Source organism: Phaethon aethereus (assembly GCF_964289735.1).
Source record: "Phaethon aethereus genome assembly, chromosome: 18".
Classification (NCBI taxonomy): Eukaryota; Metazoa; Chordata; class Aves; order Phaethontiformes; family Phaethontidae; genus Phaethon; species Phaethon aethereus.
The window spans coordinates 7,031,295-7,052,063 of record NC_138594.1 but is presented as its reverse complement, the minus strand read 5'-3'; the positions used below and the strand labels follow the sequence as shown (position 1 = coordinate 7,052,063).

At 47.1% G+C, this 20,769-nt stretch overlaps 1 protein-coding gene across 1 annotated transcript; it reads left to right on the top strand.

The window, feature by feature from the left end:
- The first annotated feature begins 11,436 nt into the window (after window positions 1-11,436).
- SLC16A5 (solute carrier family 16 member 5) lies at window positions 11,437-20,769 on the top strand. Its single transcript, XM_082008340.1, has 4 exons — window positions 11,437-11,778; window positions 16,021-16,164; window positions 17,174-18,037; window positions 19,564-20,769. The coding sequence occupies exons 1-4, from the start codon at window positions 11,559-11,561 to the stop codon at window positions 19,803-19,805; spliced, it is 1,470 nt and encodes a 489-aa protein (XP_081864466.1). The 5' UTR covers window positions 11,437-11,558; the 3' UTR covers window positions 19,806-20,769.

The window sequence follows — 20,769 nt, the reverse complement described above, 5'->3', positions numbered from 1 at the left end:
TCTTTTTTTTTCCTTTGGAATGCCTTGGATGGCTGTGCAAAATGTTCGTTTGTGCCTCTGTTGAATTCTAATCTTAGCCAAACTGCAGTCACTGGTTCCCCTCTGTTAATCTGTGCCATCCTTAACCGAGGGCATGTCCCTCCTAGTCCAGTAAATGGAATTTCTTAGGAGTTTTTTTGCATGTTTTTCCCCTTTCATCCTGGCTTTGTTCTTCGTAGCCCAAGTGTCCAGGCACTTGGATCTTTTGGAGTCAAGTCCCAAACTGGCATTAAACACAAAGCTTCAGAGATGCTGGAATTCATAGACATTGACAAGCTCAGAACAGGTGTTTCTCAATAAGGTATCAGAAAATTCCTCACCTGGGCTGAGGAATTGGGCTCTTTTCTGGAGGACTTCAGCTACCTGTGGTCTCCTTAAAGTTTTGAGATAGAGTTAGGCAGGCTTCCCATCTTACCACTTGTTGCTGACAGAGCCTTGCAGTGGCAGAACGTTACCCACAGTCCAACAACTGGTTTATCAAACAAGACGTGCATCAAAGACACTGGGTGACACTGCTGCACTCTCTGCCTGTCTTCAGTCCTTCTGTACGTACTCTTGCCTGTCCTCTCCCATCATGCTTCGCCAACGTACCTCCTCCGGTGGAGGCTTTGCCTCATTCTCAAGAAAGACTGGTTAATCATCTGTGCTAGTTTAATCCTGGTAACAACAGGCTGTGCCAAATGTCTTTGAGTTCACGTTGTGTCAGTTACAGGCTGTTGAAATGCAGCTGGCTTGCCATCACGCTGAAGAACCCAGCTCCTCTTCTTCCCTCCATCTTCCCAGTTTATCATGTGGTGAGATGGTATTGGTGTGATTAGATCGTACGCCTTGGCTGGGCCTCAATAACACTGTGATGTGTACAGATCTCTCTCCTCTGTCAGTATCTCGTAGCCTCATTGTCCGTCTGTGCTCACAGCTAAGACATTAAGAAGTGCATGTATGCAAGTTAGCAGCCTAAAAAGCCCTTTAAACACTCTTATCTGTCTTCTTCCCTTCCTCAGAGGAGGGATTTCTGGGAACTGGTCAAGAGATCTCAAACTAAAGGCCACAGGAACTGGTCAAGCTGCTTTTGTCACATCAATGCCAGCTGTTCAAACCATGGAGCTCAAAGCAACAGTAGTGGCAAAGGGAGACTTTCTGTCTAGTACAGCTCAAGTAGATACAAACGATACCTCGCTGCTTTTTTGTATCACCACATGGTAAAGCCCACCAGAGGATTGCCTGATGTAACAGTGATGCCATCACTCTCCCCTCTGAGCCAGAGAGCCTAAAAGTTACCATTACCAGTGGAGTGGAACAGCTATTTAACTCACATGCACAAGAATGAGTATCAAAGTTGCATCTTTGTTTTCCTCTCCACACAGCTCTCTGCAGCAAGGACATGCCAGGGGATTGAGTGTTCAGTTGCAGGGTCTTTAAGGTCAACGGAAGAAGTTTATGGTAGAAAACCAATCACTGGTACTGGATACTCAAGTTCTTGGGCAACATTTAGGACCAGGTGTGAAGTCCATCCAGAGCAGGTACATTCCCAGCGGAGGATTTCTCCTTTCCTGACTGTGCTAGGTCACCTTTACCCTGAGACCAAGACTGGTCTCAGCATTATGCACCGGTTGCATCCCTTCTGTGCTCAAGATAGGGCTTTTCCTTCCATTGCCTTTCACTCAGTCACAGCTATATCAAAACTAGCACTGAATTAGGATGAAGTTTGTCCCATTCACTCTAAAAAAAGGTAGCATGTTGTGGTGAGTAGGGTAGGTGAGCAGCAGTAGATGTACTATCTAAGAGTGCTTTGTGCCTCTTGGGAAGGTTCACTTTAAAGCATTAATCCCAGGAATGGAGAGTATGACACTTTGGGGTTTGTTTTTTGGTTTGGTTTTTTTTTTTTTTTTTACTTTCCCAGTGGCCTAAATTGTTCCATTGTGGCAAGACTGGAAATAACCTCTTAAAGTGTCTTTGTTTCTGCACATTTTTAAAAATAGATTTTCTCAGGTGTGACTGAGTGGGCCGAGGCAAAGGGAGCATGGTTCGCTGCAGGGCGATGGGACAGAGCAGCTCCCCAGTCCCACAGCTGGGCCATGGGCTCCTCCCCTCGGGTTTGCCTGCAAACCCGGAGGTTTTGTACAGTTTGTCACGTGTCAGTGCCCTTTGCTACTGTTTCTCTTTGTTTATTAAATGTGTTTGAATAACAGTTGAGATGCTGTGATTAATTATTTTTTTTTTCCAATAAAGATTCTGAAGTGGGTTTGAAAGTTTGAACAGTCTGTAGCCTGCTGCTTTCTCTGCATCCCTTTGCCACCTTACCACACAAATACTGCGTTATGGGGAAAGAAATGTGAAAATTTGGTACCTGCTTCTGGCTTCGATTCATTTATAACAATGATTTGCCAAGAGGAGAATATAATTAGATTTTTTAGTCTAATTAGGCCTTCTTGGCAACTTTCAAAGAAAAAGACAAACAAGCATTTCTGATGTTTCTGATTTCCTGTTATACAAAAGAATCTAAAGTTCTACATTTATCTTTACCATTTCCATTGATAACCACAAGCAAGTAGAATGTTAATATAAGCATTAAACATGAGCAGCTAAAAGGAGGAGGATTTTTGTCAGTTTTTGTTTGCTAAACCCCTACTCGACTCTGGACCAGCACACATTGCAGAGAGCTCTGGCCGTTTCAGACAGCTTTGCCCCTTCCTCTACCACAAAAGGCCCACACTGAACATCCAACAAAGCCTGCAAACAGCTCTCCACATCCTGCACAAGACCAAAGATACAAGGGTCTTGCCATCACTAAGACAAGAACAAAATGAACACGAAAAAAGTAACCAGTTTATTAAAGCTAGCCTCCCCTTGCAGTGCCTGCAACTGATTGCTGGGCAAGAGACTGCCCCAGGAACGTGGCATTAGCCCAGAAAGCCTGGTGGATGTTTTAAATAGTTGCTCTGTTACCTCTACCCCAAAAGGTGCCAGCCTTCCCCATCTTTGTGTCTTTAGTGAGACTGGTGGATTAGCTGAGATTTAGGTTCTTCCCTGTTTACAAAGCATCACAACTCAGAAATGCTTGAAACAGAGGTACCAACAGATGAACAGGCAGCAGGGAGGCAAAGAGGCAAACCACATAGTCAAGGTTCAGTGATGCTGAAAGTTGGATAACATCGATAGTTCAGGCCCAACACTGGGGGGAAAAAGGAGGAGCAAAGACATAAGTGAAGAATGGGAACATTTGGATTAATTTAGACTGACTTTTGACTACAAATGGCTGCTGACCACTGTAGCTGCTCTGAAGGCTGCCCAGCAGGCACATTACCTGCCTCCACTTCATCCCCACCGCAACAGGAGCCTCAGAGCAACTGAGCAGGGAGGGGATTGGCACATCCCCAAACCTCAGTTTAACACCAACACGGTAGAAAAAGATGACTCTCACACCATGGGGCTACATGGGTAGCTCATGGGCAGGGGGGCAGAAACCATGGCTGAGCCAAGGCACCACATAGCATGGGTTGATTTAAGATGGTACTTTTCAAACCTCTTTGACCCATCCCCATATCTTTGTGCCAGACCTGACTGCAGGTCTGGGCTGCCAGTGAACTTGCCCAAAGTAAAGCTATGCTCAAGTGCCCCCAGCATCTTGAGCAGAGCTGGAAACTGCAGGGCTGGCACTGCTGACGCCACATGCGCATTTGTTCACAAGGTAAGACTTATCAGCAGAAATTCAAATTACAGCCAGTATTTCAGGCCTGCAGCCATAACTTCCCTGCTCTCCCACTTTAGGACTGTCCTGTAAAGCCACGTAGGCTGGAAAAGCCTTCCTGCAGGACCTTCAACCAGCTCCAGATCTGCCAGTTTCTCTAACGCAATGCTACACCATCACCATGCAGAAGACACGTGTCACTCAGCAGTTTCTGCAGAAACGTCAAGCTGGAGCCATCTGGCCTTCATACCATCCCCCATCCAAGGCTGTGCAACACACAACTCCTTTTAAAAATGATTTCTTTACTTCTTGCTGCAGAAAGCACAGGCGATACCCCAGCATTACCAAGAGGCGAGATTCAGGATAGGCAGCAACACTGCATGCGTTACCCAGAATAAAAATGAACCCTAAACATCATCTCTTAATAAGCAGGTCCCACTGTTGCCAGGGGCCAGCACAAAGCTCAGCTCTCCCTGTTGCCAAAATCCAGGCTGCTCTAGATCTGTTGCAGCAGAAGAAGGGAAAGAAGGGGATGGTTTGCAGAACAACTTGGCTTCAGCAGAGGATTAAGGTCCTGGCTCTGGGATGGGTTTGTCAGAGCACCCCCGGCTGCCTCCGAACTCCACTGCCCCAGGCAGATGTGGGATGCCCGGTGGAGGCACTTCCTCAGGGACAAGCAGCTCCTGTGGGCGAGGGTCTCTGTCCCTGGGCCTGTGCCACCACCGAGGCAGAAGGTGGATGGCAGCACAAAAAACACACAAGGAACTTAGTACCTATCCCTGGGGATTTGGTCCCTCCTACCCCCCCAGAGGCAACTGGGGGAAATAAATTCCCCAGGTGGCTTTGCCAGGTGCTTGAGAGGAAGATGAGTAACACAACATCGCTGAGATTTTCTGATAGCTACAGAGTAAAGTCAATAAGTTGAGCACACATCCAAGCTGCGGCAGAGGGACTTTAAAACTCCTTTATCGGCCTTTTCTGCATTGGAAAGGGCATAAAAGGAGCAATCCCACATCCCTCCTCAGGATGTGGGAAGGAAAGGCTCAGGCTCCTGCCAAGGCTGAGCCCACCCCGGCCACCACGCTGTGTCCAGGGGCCACCTGGCTCCCTGGGGCCACGTGGCTCCCTGGGGCTGGGGCTCACCTCCCTGCAACAACCGCAAAACTCCCATTAGTCAGCCCAGCCGGCAGCTCTGCTTGCCCCTGCCAGTTTTGCCTGGAGCAAAAGCCATTTGTTTTTCTGTCCTGCCTGCTCATGTCTGTGGACAAAGAGGAAACCCAAACTGACATTAAAGATAGGAAAGGGTCTATCAGCGTTGAGGCATCTATCAGCATCCAGCTGCTTGGCCTGGGGCTCCAGCAAAAAGCAGTGGAAACTGCTGCTGCATTTCCCCTCTCCACACACGTCTGGGAGGGTGAAACCCGGCAGTGCAGAGGTCTGGTCACAGCCATAAGTGCATCTTGCATAACACATACGCTCTTCTGCTCTGCCCCAGGCTCTCACGTAAAGACGGTCAGTTCGTCACTTACGCACCCACCTTCACCCGAAACAAAGTAATCAAGCCAGATCTATTTGTAGACAGAAAGCCTGCAGATATATTCAACTCAGCTTACTAACTTGTTTGGGAAACACGACCTTAGCCATGTCCTTCCACCTAGATCTGGTTTTGAGACAGTCACTGAAGGTTTAACTCAACTTTAATACTGGCAAATAAGCCCAGTGTACCCTCTCCCTTCCAGGGCTGGAGAAACACATTGGTTTCTCCAAACCACAGTAAAGAAGGAGCTGCAATCCCCTAGCAGTTGCCTTCAGATGGTGGGGTAACAGATGACCAAAGGCATCGATATTTGACCATCTGGCAATATTTCCTATTGGAGGTCTCTATTCCCTCCTAGGGGTTCCCCAGGTTTCAGCAGCTGTCTGGAGTCTGATATAAGTCCATCATCAGCCTGAAGTGCAAGGAGTCCTCAAGTTTCACGGGTCTCAAACAGATCAGAGAGCTCAGCTGGTCTCTACGTCACCAAGAAAATCCTTGGGAAAGGTGAGCACCTTCCACCCGTGATTTAGCTCAAGGCAGTCCGGGCAGCAGGTCCTTCAGCACGGCCAGGAAAACACGCACCAGTGATCTTGATGAATTCAAATGACAGTGGCTAAAAATGAGGAAAACAGTTTGGGCAACCAAGCAAAGAGCCAGGCCCTTAACCCAAGCCCCAAGTTCAAGATGTCTCAAAAAAGCAGGAAAATTAATCTGAAGAACTAGGAAATACCTAATAAATACCCCCCTAATATTGCAGTGGGTTTACATCTAAAATTTGAATGCAGAGAAACATGTGATAAGAAGAGAATGGTCATATTTGCCAAACCAAAAGGGGTTTTGCCCATAAAACAAAGGCTCAAGGCCACATTTTGATGTTTCCACACTCCCCCCTTACAACATGACTTTAATGCTCACAGGAACCTGCACTTCCCAGCAGGATGAAGATCTCCTGTCTTTACTTTTCCAGGAATCACCATGCTGAACATTGTGATCTCTCTGGGTGTGGGCAGGAAGAGACTAGGTGTCATCACTAAGCTGTTGGATCTCCTTTCCTGCTCTGTTGTGACTTCTAGGCATCACCTGCACCTTCCTTGGAGCAACTGTCCTTGGACAAGAGACCTGAGCAGGACGTGGCTGGGATGGCAGAGCATCTGTTCAGAGCAGCACAGCCAAAGCTGCTTCTCTTGGCTAGCTGGAGCCCAAAAACCTGCTGGCTTCCTAAAAATCACACACCACAAGTTCTGGCTGCACACATTCAGTCCCCCACAACCTCCTCCATCTGCGCAAGGATCCCATGGCAGGAAACGCTTCTCTTGATCCTTCCCCTACTAGGTCCCTTATTCCTCATTAATAAAATCTGAGGTAAATGACAATTAAGAGTTTGATAGATAAGATTTGCTAGAAGGAATCCCCATTAGCCACTGCTCAGGGTCCCCAGATGTCAAACCGTGGGACAGAGGGGCTGCAGCAGGGTTAGACCCTCACCCACAGCTGCAAGACAGTCCATGGCCCCTTCCCTGTGCCTGGTCCTCAATTATTGGCTAGAGTTTTCAGGTAGCTAACGATAAGGTAACTCCATTTCTTCAAAAGCCACACTTTTCAGGGAACACACCACCCTCCTCACCTTCACAAATGTAGGAGATTGATGGAAGTAAAACACCAGCAGCCTCCGCATATCCTCAGCAACCTCAGCCAGGTTCCTAGCAGAGACCTCCATCCGTTGGGTAGCCCCGTGCCAGCATCAGTCCCTGTCTCTGCCCCACTCCCGGCGTGGCACAAACCCACAGCACGAGGCAACGTGGCAGGTCAGGGTATCGCACAGCATGAGCAACAGCCACTTCCAAAGCTCCCTCCAGCACGAATTTATCCAAGCACATCTTTCTCAGACTCATCTCTGGAGCCATCCCCGTTGCCTTGGGGAGAAACTGCCCTTCTTGGCACTGACATCCCTACCTACTGCACAAAGCACAGGCTCTGGGAAAGCCACAGGCAGCGACCGGAGGGATGGCAGCAGGCAGGAGGGCAAGGGCCAGCTTGCACGCAAACCATCTGCAATCACCCACCAGCCAGAGATGAAGAGCAGGGACAAGCCGCATCTTGCTGGATTCCTGTGAGCTGATCAAGCTGTCAGTGCATGCTCTGGTGCCAGCTGCCTCCTTAACCCCCATTTCCCATCCCCACACCAACCAGTTTTATCTCCAGTGCTGGCTAATGGTCATTAAACCTGGTCCCAAAAGTGGGATTTCTCACCTGATGTTACACCCACATTATTGGTGGCTAATGAATCAAAGCAGCCAGGCAGATCCAAAGTCAACCCAGGAGAGCAGAAAACAGTAGTAAGACAGATCAAAGACTAATCTAGGCAAGGAGCTGCATTTAAATGCACCCGGGGAACAAATGGGGTGGAGGGGGTGGAGGCCCCAGATGAGGCGGATCAGGCTAATTAAGACCTATTAGTGCAGGCAGGACCCTGATGCCCTTTGCAGGGGGAGGATGTGGGAGTGATGCTAGGGGAAGTGCTTAGGAAACTCATGGTAAACCAACACATCCCCCATCCTTGGCACAGTCCTGTTTTCCCAGCACCAGCAGAGCTGGTCCATAGAGGTTTTGCCAGGGCTCTTCAGATTTTGTCCCTGCCTCGGTCTCAGGCCAGGAGTCTGTTTTCAGGTGCTCTGAGAGCTCGGTTTCTGGTGGGTCTGTCTGGGTTCAAGGGAACGATCAGAGCAGGGGTTTCATTTGTGACTGAACCTAGGGCAGGAGTAGCTCCCTGCCCTGAACTGCTCTGCAATCCCACAGCTGAAATGTCACTTAGTTTCCTTTGCTTTAAAAAAACCCAAGCAAAACCCAAAACCAAACACCATTCCCCTCCACACACACTTCCTCTGCGAGATTCAATGTCAGACTATTTTGCTAATCTGGATCTCTGGAACAAATTCGACTAGTCTTTCTCAAAAGTGATTTGCAACCTCTGAGGCATTTGCACTTTGGTTTCCAGGCACATGGTCTGCCCCAAAACTGCTGTTGAGGCTCCTGAGCTCGGGACTGGCTTACAGAGCTGTAACGTGCCAGTAAGGGCATGCACGGAGCAGGGGACTTGCAGCCACCTTCACTGTGTCCCAGGCACCTGCCTGTCCCTTAAGGGCTGCAAGTGACTGCCGACAAGTGACATCTCACAGGCACAAGCCCATAGCATTGGGCCAGGCTGCACCACTTGGGCCAACTCTTTAATCAGAGCTAGATCTGGATTCTCTGCTGTCAACTTAGTGAGTGACCTTGGAAGAGTCAGCTGGGATATAATACAATCTACCTGGGAGAGGACAGCAAAGCAAGCCAAGGTCTCAGGATGAAAAGGTGCTTAAAAAGTCACTTATAAAGGTATTTACCAAGAGAAGTGCTTGGCTGTTCTACCCCCAACAAACACTGAGTGACCCCAAAAAACAGTTTACCACCCTGCTCAGTTTACAGTAAACATCTCGCTCTGCGCATGCAGCTTATTTTACACATTCATAAGCTACATGTCCAGCACACACCGGGGCTGAGCGGGGGCGGCAGGAGGATGCTGCTGCAAGCTACACAGCAGGATGCACAGACCCAACGTACCATGAACAAGAAACTTTCTTCTCCATTTCTATCCCTGCTCCCAAGCCGCAGGCATCGTCCGGTCTCTGAACGTCCCTCCAAGCCCCATCGCTGGGCACAGCGGTTCTGTCCCTCCCATCAGCCACACTCCTGACTTCCCCTGGTCACCCCCCGGAGCGGCTGTAGCGGAAGAAATGGGCTGCTCACCAGCTGCAAGCTCTTACTGCGGATGATATATAGATACTATCATCATTTGCAAGCTAAATATAAACCTCTTCCTAGGAGGTGAGCTGCATAAATGCCCTTGTGTTTCTCAGCATAACGGGCTGCCTGCCCTTGCAGGGAGTAGCCAGCAAGCCTCATCCCAGCAGCCGCTTGTCCCCCATCACAGCTGGGGGAAACTGAGGCACAGAAGAAGCGGGGAGAATCACTGTGTTGAGCACTCCTGGTCTGCTACCATAAACAACAACAACTACTAGGGCTGCTCCATCACAGCTAGGGAAATCCAAGAAGGCTTGAATGCTGGTGTCTTGGGGGGTCACCGGAAGAAGAAACAACATTCAGACCTGAACAAGAGAGAATTAGCTCATCAGGGCAGACAGTGACTGGCAAAGAGGAGCCAGAAAGAAAGACTGAAACCAGCAGTGTGCTGCCCCTTGTCCCATCCAGGGCACCCATCCGTCCGCAGGCATCGCACGGGCTGGTAGAGGGAAGCACCGTTGCACCAGTCCATCTGCTCCCAACAAAAGCTCCCTGTTGGCAGTGGGCACCCAGGTGTGGCTATTGCTGTGAACCTCAGTCCTATTCCCAATACTATCAGCATGAGGTGATCACTTGCATGTGAAAATCTGCCGATTTTGCAGATGTTCCTGGTCTCATGTTTGCTGCTTGGCACAAGGAGCAGGTTGCCTGAGAACATCCAGCCCACAGGAGCACAAAAGCAGGCACTAGCCCTACACCTTTGCACCATCCATCCTATCTAGTTACCCTGGGAAGGGTTAAACTAAGGTTTTAGGGCACTGCTGTTGTTCGGTGTAGCCAGGGCTGGAACAAACTTGTTCCTTTACCTTTATGCAGGCAGAAGGCAGTGAGGAGGCCATGCGGCGTTTGGCAGCACATCCCCGGGGTCCTTGCAGCGACTGTGCAGGTCGGGCTGCCCAGGGTAAAAGGTGTCCTGCAGCAAGGGCAGAAGGTGGACGCAAGCCGTGGGGTCTGCAGCCCCACTGGAGACCTCTCCCCAGTGAGCAGGCGCACAGGGAGATGTGAGGGGAGCCAGAAATCTTCTGCCGGACAAACTCAAGAGTTGGACAGGGCAGCTGGGAACAGAGAGGAGCTGTGCTTCTGCCTTTTTCTGCAGGTTTGCTGTTGCCGGGGAGAGGTTTTAGGCTGTCATCCAGCTAATTCACACCAGAGACACAAGCGCTTGAATTAGTTGCATTATCTGTGCCCAGCTAAAGTGGACAAAGGATTAAAGTGTGCTGAGCACCACCACCATGATTTGCATTTCAGAGCCCCTTCCCACGGGCCTCCTCCGCTCCCAGCCTTTTTTTTTTCTTTTTGGCTGTGAGCCAGCCGGCGTAAGAGCCCTGTTTACAGAAGTGATGCCTAGGTTAATATTGCAAAAGACTTCATCATCAAAGCTTTTAGTCGCTACTGAAGCAGAAGTATCTAACCGTGGGCCATGAGCTGATCGGGCTGCGCACGCAAGGGATGAGCCGCCCGCGCCGCGCACACAGCCACGCGCACGCTATCCTTCTTTTGAACCATTCAGGTCTCAGCCTAAGGTATGAAACTAACTTTCTGCCACCATGGCATATTTGAAATAATGAGCAAAATCAAACTATTATTAATTGTTAAAGCTGCACACAAAACTCAAATGTAGCTATTGTTTTAGGGAAAAGCCACTATTTGAGCGCTAAATAAATATTGCACTGTGCAGTGACCTTATGGGCACTTTTCTTAAGCTCAGCCAGCTGCCAAAGATTTTTTTTGAATGCACGTTTATTCATGTGGAGAGGATGGGGAATGCTATTGCTATATATTTTGTGCTGCCAGTCTCAGAGAAACCAAAACTGGGATGTCTCAGAAGAAGCTCTAGATCTAAACAGAGGTAAAGCAAAAGCCTACCTGTGATCACTGGATCCTAATTAACTGACAGCTTTAAAAATGTTTTTTCCCCACTAGCACTTTGTAGGTAGGTGCAGTTTTCCTGAAAGGTTCATGCCGAGCTCTGTTGCGACATGCAAGCTTTGTATGTTTCTATTTTTCTTGGCATTTGCAGAGCTTTTCGTTCTTTTCTTAGCAGGAGGACTGAGTGACCTTAGCAATTGCCAGCAAGGGGACTCCATATGATGAAAGCAGGTGAAAGGGAAAATAAGGGCGGGAACTAGGTAAGGTCAATTCATACCTCAGAGGAGGTGTGGTCCTGTTCTGTACCTGGCTGTGGTCACCGTCTTGTGAAATATAAAAGGGAAAGGCAGTTGTTTCTCAAGCAATCTGTTGCCAGGATCCTGTAGTGAGAAGGAAGGGAGGTGCTGGAAGAAATGCAAAGCAAGAAGCCTACAGTGTCAGCTGCAAAAGGTGTGGGATGCACTGGTGCCTCTGAGCCTCGGGAATACCATCAGCTCTTTGTAGGTCCGTTCGCTGGGCTGACGGCTGCATGGTAGCTGCAATCCCTTCCCCAGCAGCCTGGCTTAGGAGGAGAAAGAGGCCATCATGTCCCAAGGAGGAGCAGCAGCACGCGAAGCTGCCAAGCCCCAGGACCGAGGATGGGCATGGATGGTCCTGCTTGCTGCAGTGCTGCTGCAGGGGCTGACGCTGGGCTTCCCCTCCTGCATTGGCGTCTTCTTCACAGACCTCCAGCATGAGTTCCAGGCCAGCAATAGCGAGACATCGTGGTTCCCATCCATCATGGTGGCCGTGCTGTATGGAGGCGGTAAGTAACGGCCGCAGGGAATGCCCTCCACCACCTCCTGCGGTTGTGTTGCTGATGAGGGGTCATAACGAGGGCACTTAATATTTCATTAAGGTGGAAGGGACTGGGAGGTCTGAGCAGACTGTCTGGTCAGCAGGGCACGGCATCTCCCAGCCACTTTGATCCATGCCCGCATAGTCCAAAACTAAGTGTCCACAGATGCCAAGCTCCCTTTTGCCACTCTAAGAGACAGCTAAGACCCCTGGTCAAAGGAGATAAATCCCTTTTTCAGGCCAGCTTCTCCAGACCAGCGAGAACTTAACTATTTCCCATAGCAGTTCTTTGAATAAGCTGGCAAGTAGCACTGGAGCTTGGACGCTTTCTTGATTTATCTCTGTCCACGAGAGCACATCTCCTTCCACGTGCCACATGACAACTGTGTTCTTCATGGCTGAAAAGATGCCAAAAGCCAAGCTCTTCCAGGTGGCTAGCTGAGGCGGAGTGTTAAAAGCAACTCCTTGGGCGTTGGCATAGAGTGCACACCCAAGCAGGGATCAGGGCAGATGTGAGCATGGCTGGATTAATGCAGAATGTGGGTCAGGCAGCACCCTCCAGGTGAAGGGGGATGGAAGGAGGCTCGTGCTTCATGGATAGTGGAGTGAATCAGTGTTTTTTTCCCCCAAAGAAAATGTGGAAGCTGCACAGGACAAGGTCCCCAAATTCCCCACCCAGACAGATATTTCTGCACAGAAGAGAAAAACAAATCCCCAGCAGCTCAAGGACTTCCCAGTGAGGGGTCTGTGTTGCTGCTGACCCCTCCACATGTAACTCCTGTGCTTATTTGATAAACAGACTACCCAAACCCCACGTAGGCAAAAGGAGGAATGTATCTAGTGACACCCACGTATCTGAGCTGCTCTCTGAGTTCATGCCTGTCCCTTCCAATACTGGTGAAAGGTGACACTATAGTATGAAAAAAACCCCCACAAAAGCAGAGCCCTGAGTCATGCTGATGTGAAGGCTGTGGCAGGTTCAGTGTCCCCTGCGCACCACTTGGCTGACAGCCACCTGATATGGGAGAGAGTTTGCACCTTAGCAGAAGCAGTTGGGTCCAGGACTGCAAGGTGCAGATGGAAAGAGACCTCAGGGGAAACAGGAGGAATTATCACCGAAGGTCAGCAGAAATAGAGCAGTGTCCTTGGGGCTTTGAATTTGGAATCTGTTGGGCATTCCCCATGTTGCCTACCATCCCCTGTGGACCTGCTGCGGTGAGTGGGAAGGAGCCAAATGGGACCTGCTGGCTCTGGGAAATGGTCTCAGAAGCAGCTTGGTCCCAACATGTCCAGGAAGGACAAGTCTGGCAGTTATTTGCAAGAAAATATCAACTATCCTACTTTCTTTAATGAAGTAATTGTTTTGCAGGAGGCTGGAACCACAGTAAGAGGTAATATAAAGAGAGCCAATAAATAGATCCAAAAGTTATAAATTAGACAAGGAAAGAATAACCTCATGTTAATTATATTCACTAACAGAATTTGTCATGGCATAGCCAGTGCATTACAAGAGAGCTGTTGCTTTGCTTGCCAGTTATGTCTCCTATTGCAGGCTGTTACAGCAGAGGAGTGCTCGTTCTTGTCCCCCAGTAGCATATGACAGGACTAACATGACCATAAACCAGGAAGAAAAAACAACAAAAAAACCAGGGATCAAAGAATCCCTCTCAGGCCAATCATGTATGGCTTGTGGTGCAACTTCTGACCTCCTCTGCAGTGGGCCAGGCTCTGATTCAGGTTCTCCGGTTACATCCATCGTCTTGGCACTTAAACCCTTCCCAGAATTGCATTCTGCTGTGTCACCAGGGTCTCTTAAAAGTGCTTCTCTCTTTTCTTCTCCTTTATTCTTTTTAATTCTGAGGAACTGAAGGAGAAAAAAAAAATATTTGTTGCAAAAATTGGTAAACAGGAAGGGAAACGGACAGAGCAGCCCATTCTGAAAGTGGTCAGTGGAGTGAGAAGGTCCCACGCAGGAGAGCTAACCTCAGCTCAGCGGGGCTGCGGAAGGAAACGAGGAAGGGCACAGTGCAAACGACAGCTCATAACTTATTAAGCCAAACATATCTTGTTATCCATGGTATGTTCCCAGGTAAAAGCAATTAACCATTATTTTGTTATAAGAATCATTTGAGAGACCTCAGGATCCTATGGCTGGCTCCAAAAGGGGAGTTCAGGCCCTTACAGATTCCTGCTTCCAGATATTCATGCACACAACTCTCCAGTCTAGCACTCATACGAGTGCAGCTTTTTTCTTGGTATTATTTTTGAAAAGGAAAAAAGAAAGCACAAAAGTCCCAGGCAAGTGAGAAATAACGTTTGAAACTTGCTAGAAAGCAAGTTAACAGGAACAAATAATGAAAAACCCTCATGATTTTTAAAGCAAATCTTATTATTTTGGAGTGTTCAATTTATGACTTCTGGCTACCTAGGTCAGTTAAACAGCAGTACCATCCTTAATGTCTTCAGCAGGAGGAAAAATAATCCAGTCACCAGTTTGCTGAACACTTTTTCAAAGACCAGTTGAAGTCTGAAGTGAAAATCTTCCAAGCAGCTCAAAATACAGACAGCTGCAGTCCTAATTTTAATAACGTCCCACTCTTCACTTGACTATGTGGATTTTATTTCAAACCAGAAGTTGATTTAGGTCACAAATATGTCATACGTTATTTTCCCTACACTGATTGACTCCTAATTCTGAAGTTTACAATCATTTTGCATTTGCTTATATAACCTTAAGTGCTCAGAAGAGGGGAAAAAAACCTGGGAAACCTTGAGGATCCTCAAAGGAAAAGAAACTGTACCTTCAGATCCTCTTCTGCCAGAGCATGCAGAGATGAACGTTTCTCACTGATGGTCTGCAGGTCTGAACTAGTCTTTTCCTACCCCAAAATGAAGGATGCTAAATGACATTAAGAAACTGGTGATTTACCACAATCTCATGGAATACACCAAAAGTCTATGAAAATTAAAGAACTGACTGACCTTAAACACACACCTCCATGCCTATTTGTTCATTGTTTTTTCTAATGAAATAACGTAACGCTTTCCTAGTAAAGCCTGCCAGCAATGTGTGTACACAATAAAATCCAGGTTTGTGCCCAAGAAAGGCAGAGCTGGGCTCTGTCCCATCGGAACCACCTGGGTCTCGCTCCCACCTCTGCACTGTTTGTGCTGGAGGTGTGGGAATGGGAGCCGGGATGTGCACGGTCTGCTCCTAGGCTTGTGTCCACTTCCAAGAGGACATAGTTAAACCTACCCACCCCTGCCAGGTATGCCAGGACAGGCATGTGCAAAGAGCTGTGCTGACAATAACATCTTATTATTTTCCTGGGAAGATGACTTGCAGGACCGCTGCAAGACTCCACAAGCTGCAGCTTGGATGCTACTGCCTGAAGCTGATTGATTCCGATGTAGACATGAATATACCTCTTCAGCCATTTCCAAATAATCCTCCTCAATGAAGTTTATTTTTCTCCCATTTTTGATCTATTTCAGAGTCAATCGGCCTTCCCTTGGAAGGAGATTCACCTAGGTAGCAGGACACCAAAGGCAAATTTAGGGGATTTTATGGCAGAATATTTGAAAAACATAGTGAAATGAGACTGGAAATATGCAAACAGAAATATCACCCTGCTTAACATCTCTTACTCAGAGGCATAGAAATACAAGTCCTCTGCTTTTTCAAATAATTTCCAGAATTTATATCATGTAAGAACAGAATTACACTTAAAGGTCCTTCTTCCATTCCATTTCCAAGGGTTTTAATGAAAATCAATCACAGGGAAGCTTAGAAATCCTACGCAATGACCAAAACCCAAGCAGATCACAGGAGCCTTCCCCTCAGCTAACAAGTTGACCACGCACTTGGGAGGATCGGGGGACAAAACCAGGTTGCCCAGAGTGGTGGTAGATGCCCCATCCCTGGAAACATTCCAGGTCGGGTTGGACGGGCACTGAGCAACCTGATCGAGTTGAAGATGTCCCTGCTCATTGCAGGGAGGGTTGGATTAGATGACCTTAAATGGTCCCTTCCAACCCAAAGATTCTATAATTCTATGATATTTTCTATTCCTGGCTCCCCTATTACATTATGCTGCTGGGACAATCCTCAGGGTCTCAGGACTAAATAATTTGATAATTGCAGCAGTCCAGCAGGTACGAAATATTTCCTTCCTCCCTAACTGCTTCCCTTTTGCTTCTTTGCTTCCAGGGCCCCTCTGCAGCATCTTGGTGAAGCGATTTGGCTGCAGGTTTGCTGTGATGCTGGGAGGCCTGCTCAGCGGAGTGGGCATGGTGTCCAGCTCCTTCTGCAAGTCCATCAGCCAGCTCTACTTAACAGCTGGGCTCATCACTGGTAAGCACCGAAGAACAGCAGGAAAACCCAGCTGCTGTGCTTGACTTGAGAGATGGGAGATGGGGAGAGTCCCGACTAAGTGCTCACATTTTTCCATTCAGCTGTGAAACAGGATACATCAAAAACCCCACAGCACAGCAGGAATCATACAGCAGCTAGACTTGCCCTTCACACCCCTTTAACACACACCTCATCCAGCCGAGCTCATTGGAACGTGCTTCCCTCTGGAAAAAGCTACAGGTCTCCAGAGGGTGAAATGGAGAGCAAAGATGTCTGTTCTTTTTAGTAGCTTCTCAGCCCTTTGTTTTTTAAAAAGGGAGGGTTTTTTTTTTCATCTTGGAATGTAATGTGTTGAGGCAGCGTCCTTCCCAAGTTCCCTGGGCTTGTATTTCACCACTCCCAATCCGGGGAAATGTGGAGACATCTTTTTCTAGCAAAAGCGTGTATTGGTTTTGAATAGAAGTAACAGATGGGAACTTTTCCTTTCCAAATATCTCTCTATGTGACTGATGTTCAACTCTTGTTTTTTTCTAAAACAGAGAAATTAATTTCTTCCGCCAGGTTACTTTGGGACCAGTCCTGCTGGATCATGCAAGCTAGGCTGTGTCCACTGCATAGAGAAAAAAACAAGTAACTCCCTGAGCCCTGATGAAAGTGTCAGGAAAGCAGCACTGTTTGTTGCATGCAGTATAAAACCCAAGCTTTTAATTAACAATTCCATAACAATTTTAGGAATGGCAGCACGCCCCAAGAAATGTCAGCTTAGATCAGTATATTTAGTATACCCAAGAACACAAGTAGTTTCATTTACACACAACATTCTTCTTCATCTCTTGTGTGGGGTTTCTGAGGATTAATCACTGGGGGTTGTACAGCCTGGCAGGTGAGAAAATGCTTCAGTAGTAGATGAGTCATCTATGGGTACACTCTAGATTTGGGCTCATTTCACCCTTCAAGAAAAGGCAGAGGGATCATGCACTGTCATTTTCTCTTTCATTCCTACCTTTAGGTCTGGGATCATGCTTCAGCTTCCAAGCAGGAGTGACTGTGCTGGGCTACTACTTTGTACGGTGGAGAACTCTGGCCAATGCCATGGCATCCACTGGTGTCTCTCTCGGTTTCACGCTGTGGCCGCTGCTTTCTCAATATTTGCTGGATGAGATGGGCTGGAGAAACACTTTTCTTATCTTTGGAGGAATACTATTGAACTGTTGTGTTTGTGGAGCCATCATGAGACCAGTTCAGCTTGCATCAGGGTCATTACTACAGTCACTCAAGCCTGGAGAGGAGCCAGGGAGAAGAGCAGAAGAGGCACTGCTGGCCAATGGAGCATCTTCTCCCCACCCCAAGCTCCAGCAGCGAACCAGGACTGCATGCTTCCAGATACTGCACAAGTACCTGGCTTTTGACATCTTCTGTCAAAATAAAGGCTACCAGATTTACACTATTGGAGTGACCTGGATGATGATGGGGTTTGCATTACCCCACATTTACCTTGTGCCTTACGCCATCCAGAATGGGGTGGAGGAACGCAAGGCAGCCCTCCTCATCTCTGTTATTGGGTTCATCAACATCTTCATACGCCCTTTGACAGGGCTGCTCTCAGGACACAAGATCTTCACAGGGAGACGCATCTACCTGTTCAGCCTGGCCGTGCTCCTCTGCGGGCTGAGCAATTTCATTTGTGTCATTTCAGCTGAGTTCAGTGTGCTTATCATCTACTGCGTCATCCTCAGTATAGCCATGAGTGGCATCGGGGCACTCACCTTCCAGGTGCTGATGGATGTGGTGGAGATGGACAGGTTCTCAAGTGCTCTAGGGCTCTTCACCATCCTGGAGAGTATCACTCTCCTCATTGGACCCCCTCTTACAGGTGAGAGAAGCTATTAAAGCAGGCCGGGGTAAAATTAGTTGTTCAGACACTGGTGACAAGTGTTTGGGAGCATAAAGACAACAAATGAGGGAGTTTCCAAACCCATGCAGGCAGGTTTGTTATGCAAAGGGGGCAATATAAAACGGAGAGCCCCTTCTCACAGCTGAAGGAAGGTAATTTCTGCAGCCGTCCAAGTGTCACTGCAGCAACAGCAGACAGTGAAAAAGTTACCCACTTGGAGGGCAGATTTAATAGGCATGGGAGTGAGGAGAGCTTTTTTCCAGTGAGTGGCAAGACAGAGAGGAATTACTGTGATAGGATCTTGCTGTCTATGAACCATTTCACTGCTTTGCTAGTTTGCATTGTTTTATCTATGAAGTCTCAAGGAATTGTGAACATCCCATTAAACAAATTAATTGTAATCCGAATTATTACCAGCTCTACCTTATTCAAAAGCCTTACAGTAAAAGCTTCTGTTCACTCTGCTTTCCGAGTTCTAGAGTGTATTAATTTTTCTCTGGAGACAAGAAAGGAGCTAGTTATGGCCTCCAATCCAATAAATTATTCACAGATTTCACAGTTCACTGCAAATGCCACTAAGTGACCTGTCCAAGATGCTCCCGCAGCACAGCAGCAAATTCAAAAGACTAGTAACAGAATGTCTGTTCTAAGAATGGGATGATAACATGCACCATATTTCAGAGTATTCCCTGGCATTGGTGTGTCAGTCATTTTTCTCAAAGTGCAAAAAAGTTCTTTTCTTGGACATATCTGATAGGAGTGTCAGATGGGCAAAACAAAGTTCAGTAAAAGCAGCTCCATTTCTATTTGTAGTCCTAAAGTCTGCTAAAGAAAAGTGCACTATGAAAAGAAACATCACCGATCTTTACTGAAGAATACAAGCAACAAACATTATTCCAGTATTTCCATATAAATAAGCAGCCTATGGAGAAGACATCATGTATTTGACCTGAGTATCATCTTTCCATCCCTAACATTAGTGTTACATTACTCATTCAATATATCACACTTCTAAATGTTTTGTATTGAGGGCACTTCATGTTAGTCATAATGATTGCTGTTCTGTGAACTTTCCTCTCCCTGATTATACACTATTAGAGACAAGTTTTGATTTTTGAGAGATTTCTCTATTTATGTGTTCTATTTTCTGACCTGGGATGTAATGGGGTCACTCATTACAAAATCCAGTGAGTGGCAGTGGCACAGGGTCCTCTGCTGAACAAACAAAATTGAGGTTGGGGAAAAGTTACAATTTCCTTTCTTTCTTGATTTTTCTGTGTATTGAGAAATACTTTATACAGAAGCAGAAACATCACCTGAATGGTGACTACAAAAAAACCAAAGAACCCCTAGAATCTAGAGAAGAGAACTTAACTCATCTGTGAATGCTTATCATTTGTATACGGCAGTTTGCTGAATTATTTAGGTTTAACATCTATGTAAATGTCACACAGTTGCCTTTAGCATGCATCTTCTCTTTGACTAAGCTGTGGCTTCTATTTCAGGTCTCCTGGTGGACATAACTAGTGATTTCCACTATGTCTTCTACAACTCCAGCTTCTTCCTGATATCAGCTGCGTTATTCATGGGGCTCAGCTTCTGCGCTCTGGAAAAAAAAAAAAAATTGAAAGAAGTTGCAAAAGTACCTTTGGATCATCCCTCCATATATCAATACAACGAAATGCCAACTGCACCACAGTCTGAAAGTCAATCCCCTCCAGCAGTCGTGTACATCACAAGCATATGAAAAGAAAGAAAAGAAGAAAAAAAAAGAGGAACATAAACAATTATGTGGCCTGTTCAAAGCTACACATGGGGCAGCACTGATGGCAGATGAGAAAACAAGCATCTGCTTTCCAAAACTGTCATCAGCCCTGCACTTCCACTCCTTGGGACGGTGTCAGATTCCACGTGAGCGATCCAGACCACAGGCTGAGCCCAAAACCCAGCGCCAGCCAAAGAGCTGAAGGACAGAGAGAACTGCGCTTTCCTAAAGCAAACCATGGGATAACAGCCATGGTAACCAGCGCTGACGGACAAAAGCTGTGTCAGTTCTGTTGGTTTAAGGCAGTGCTTTTAAGAAGTCACTGGAATTTCACATGCACATTTCATTTGGTAGCGCTGGACAATTCGTATTAAAGGTTATACACAACGGTAGTTCGTTGCCTCATCTGAACATGCAATTTTGGTGCAGACTTATATGAAATTTCCTGGTCACTTCCCATGTTGGGGGTGGCAAGACAAACACTTTCCACAGGAAATGTGTTATTATTTCCCACATCCCCAAATATTATATGGAGGCTGCTGCATGGGTTGCAGAACTCAGCCAAGTCTCTAGTAAGATAAAATATTTTCTCCTATGAGGTGTATATGTATAAGTTTTTCATGCCAAGAACATTTTCAAAGCCTCAAAGGTTCAACTACAGAGGATCAAAAAGAAAAAAAAACCCAAACCTTAGAATGCCTCCTTTGTATAACTAGTGATATCTCAAGTGCTTCTTGATATATCATAAAACAGGATTCATGGCCTGTGTCAATACACTTCTTTTCAGCATTAACTGGGACCCTTTTGGGGAGGGGGAAGAAAGAAGGTGTTACTACACCTGAGAATAAGTGTATTCATCATTATATAGGGCCAAATTCAAAGCCACTGCAGTTCCCCTTTGTGTAAATGAATTTAGTTCTTTAGTCTCAGACTCTCAGGTTTAATT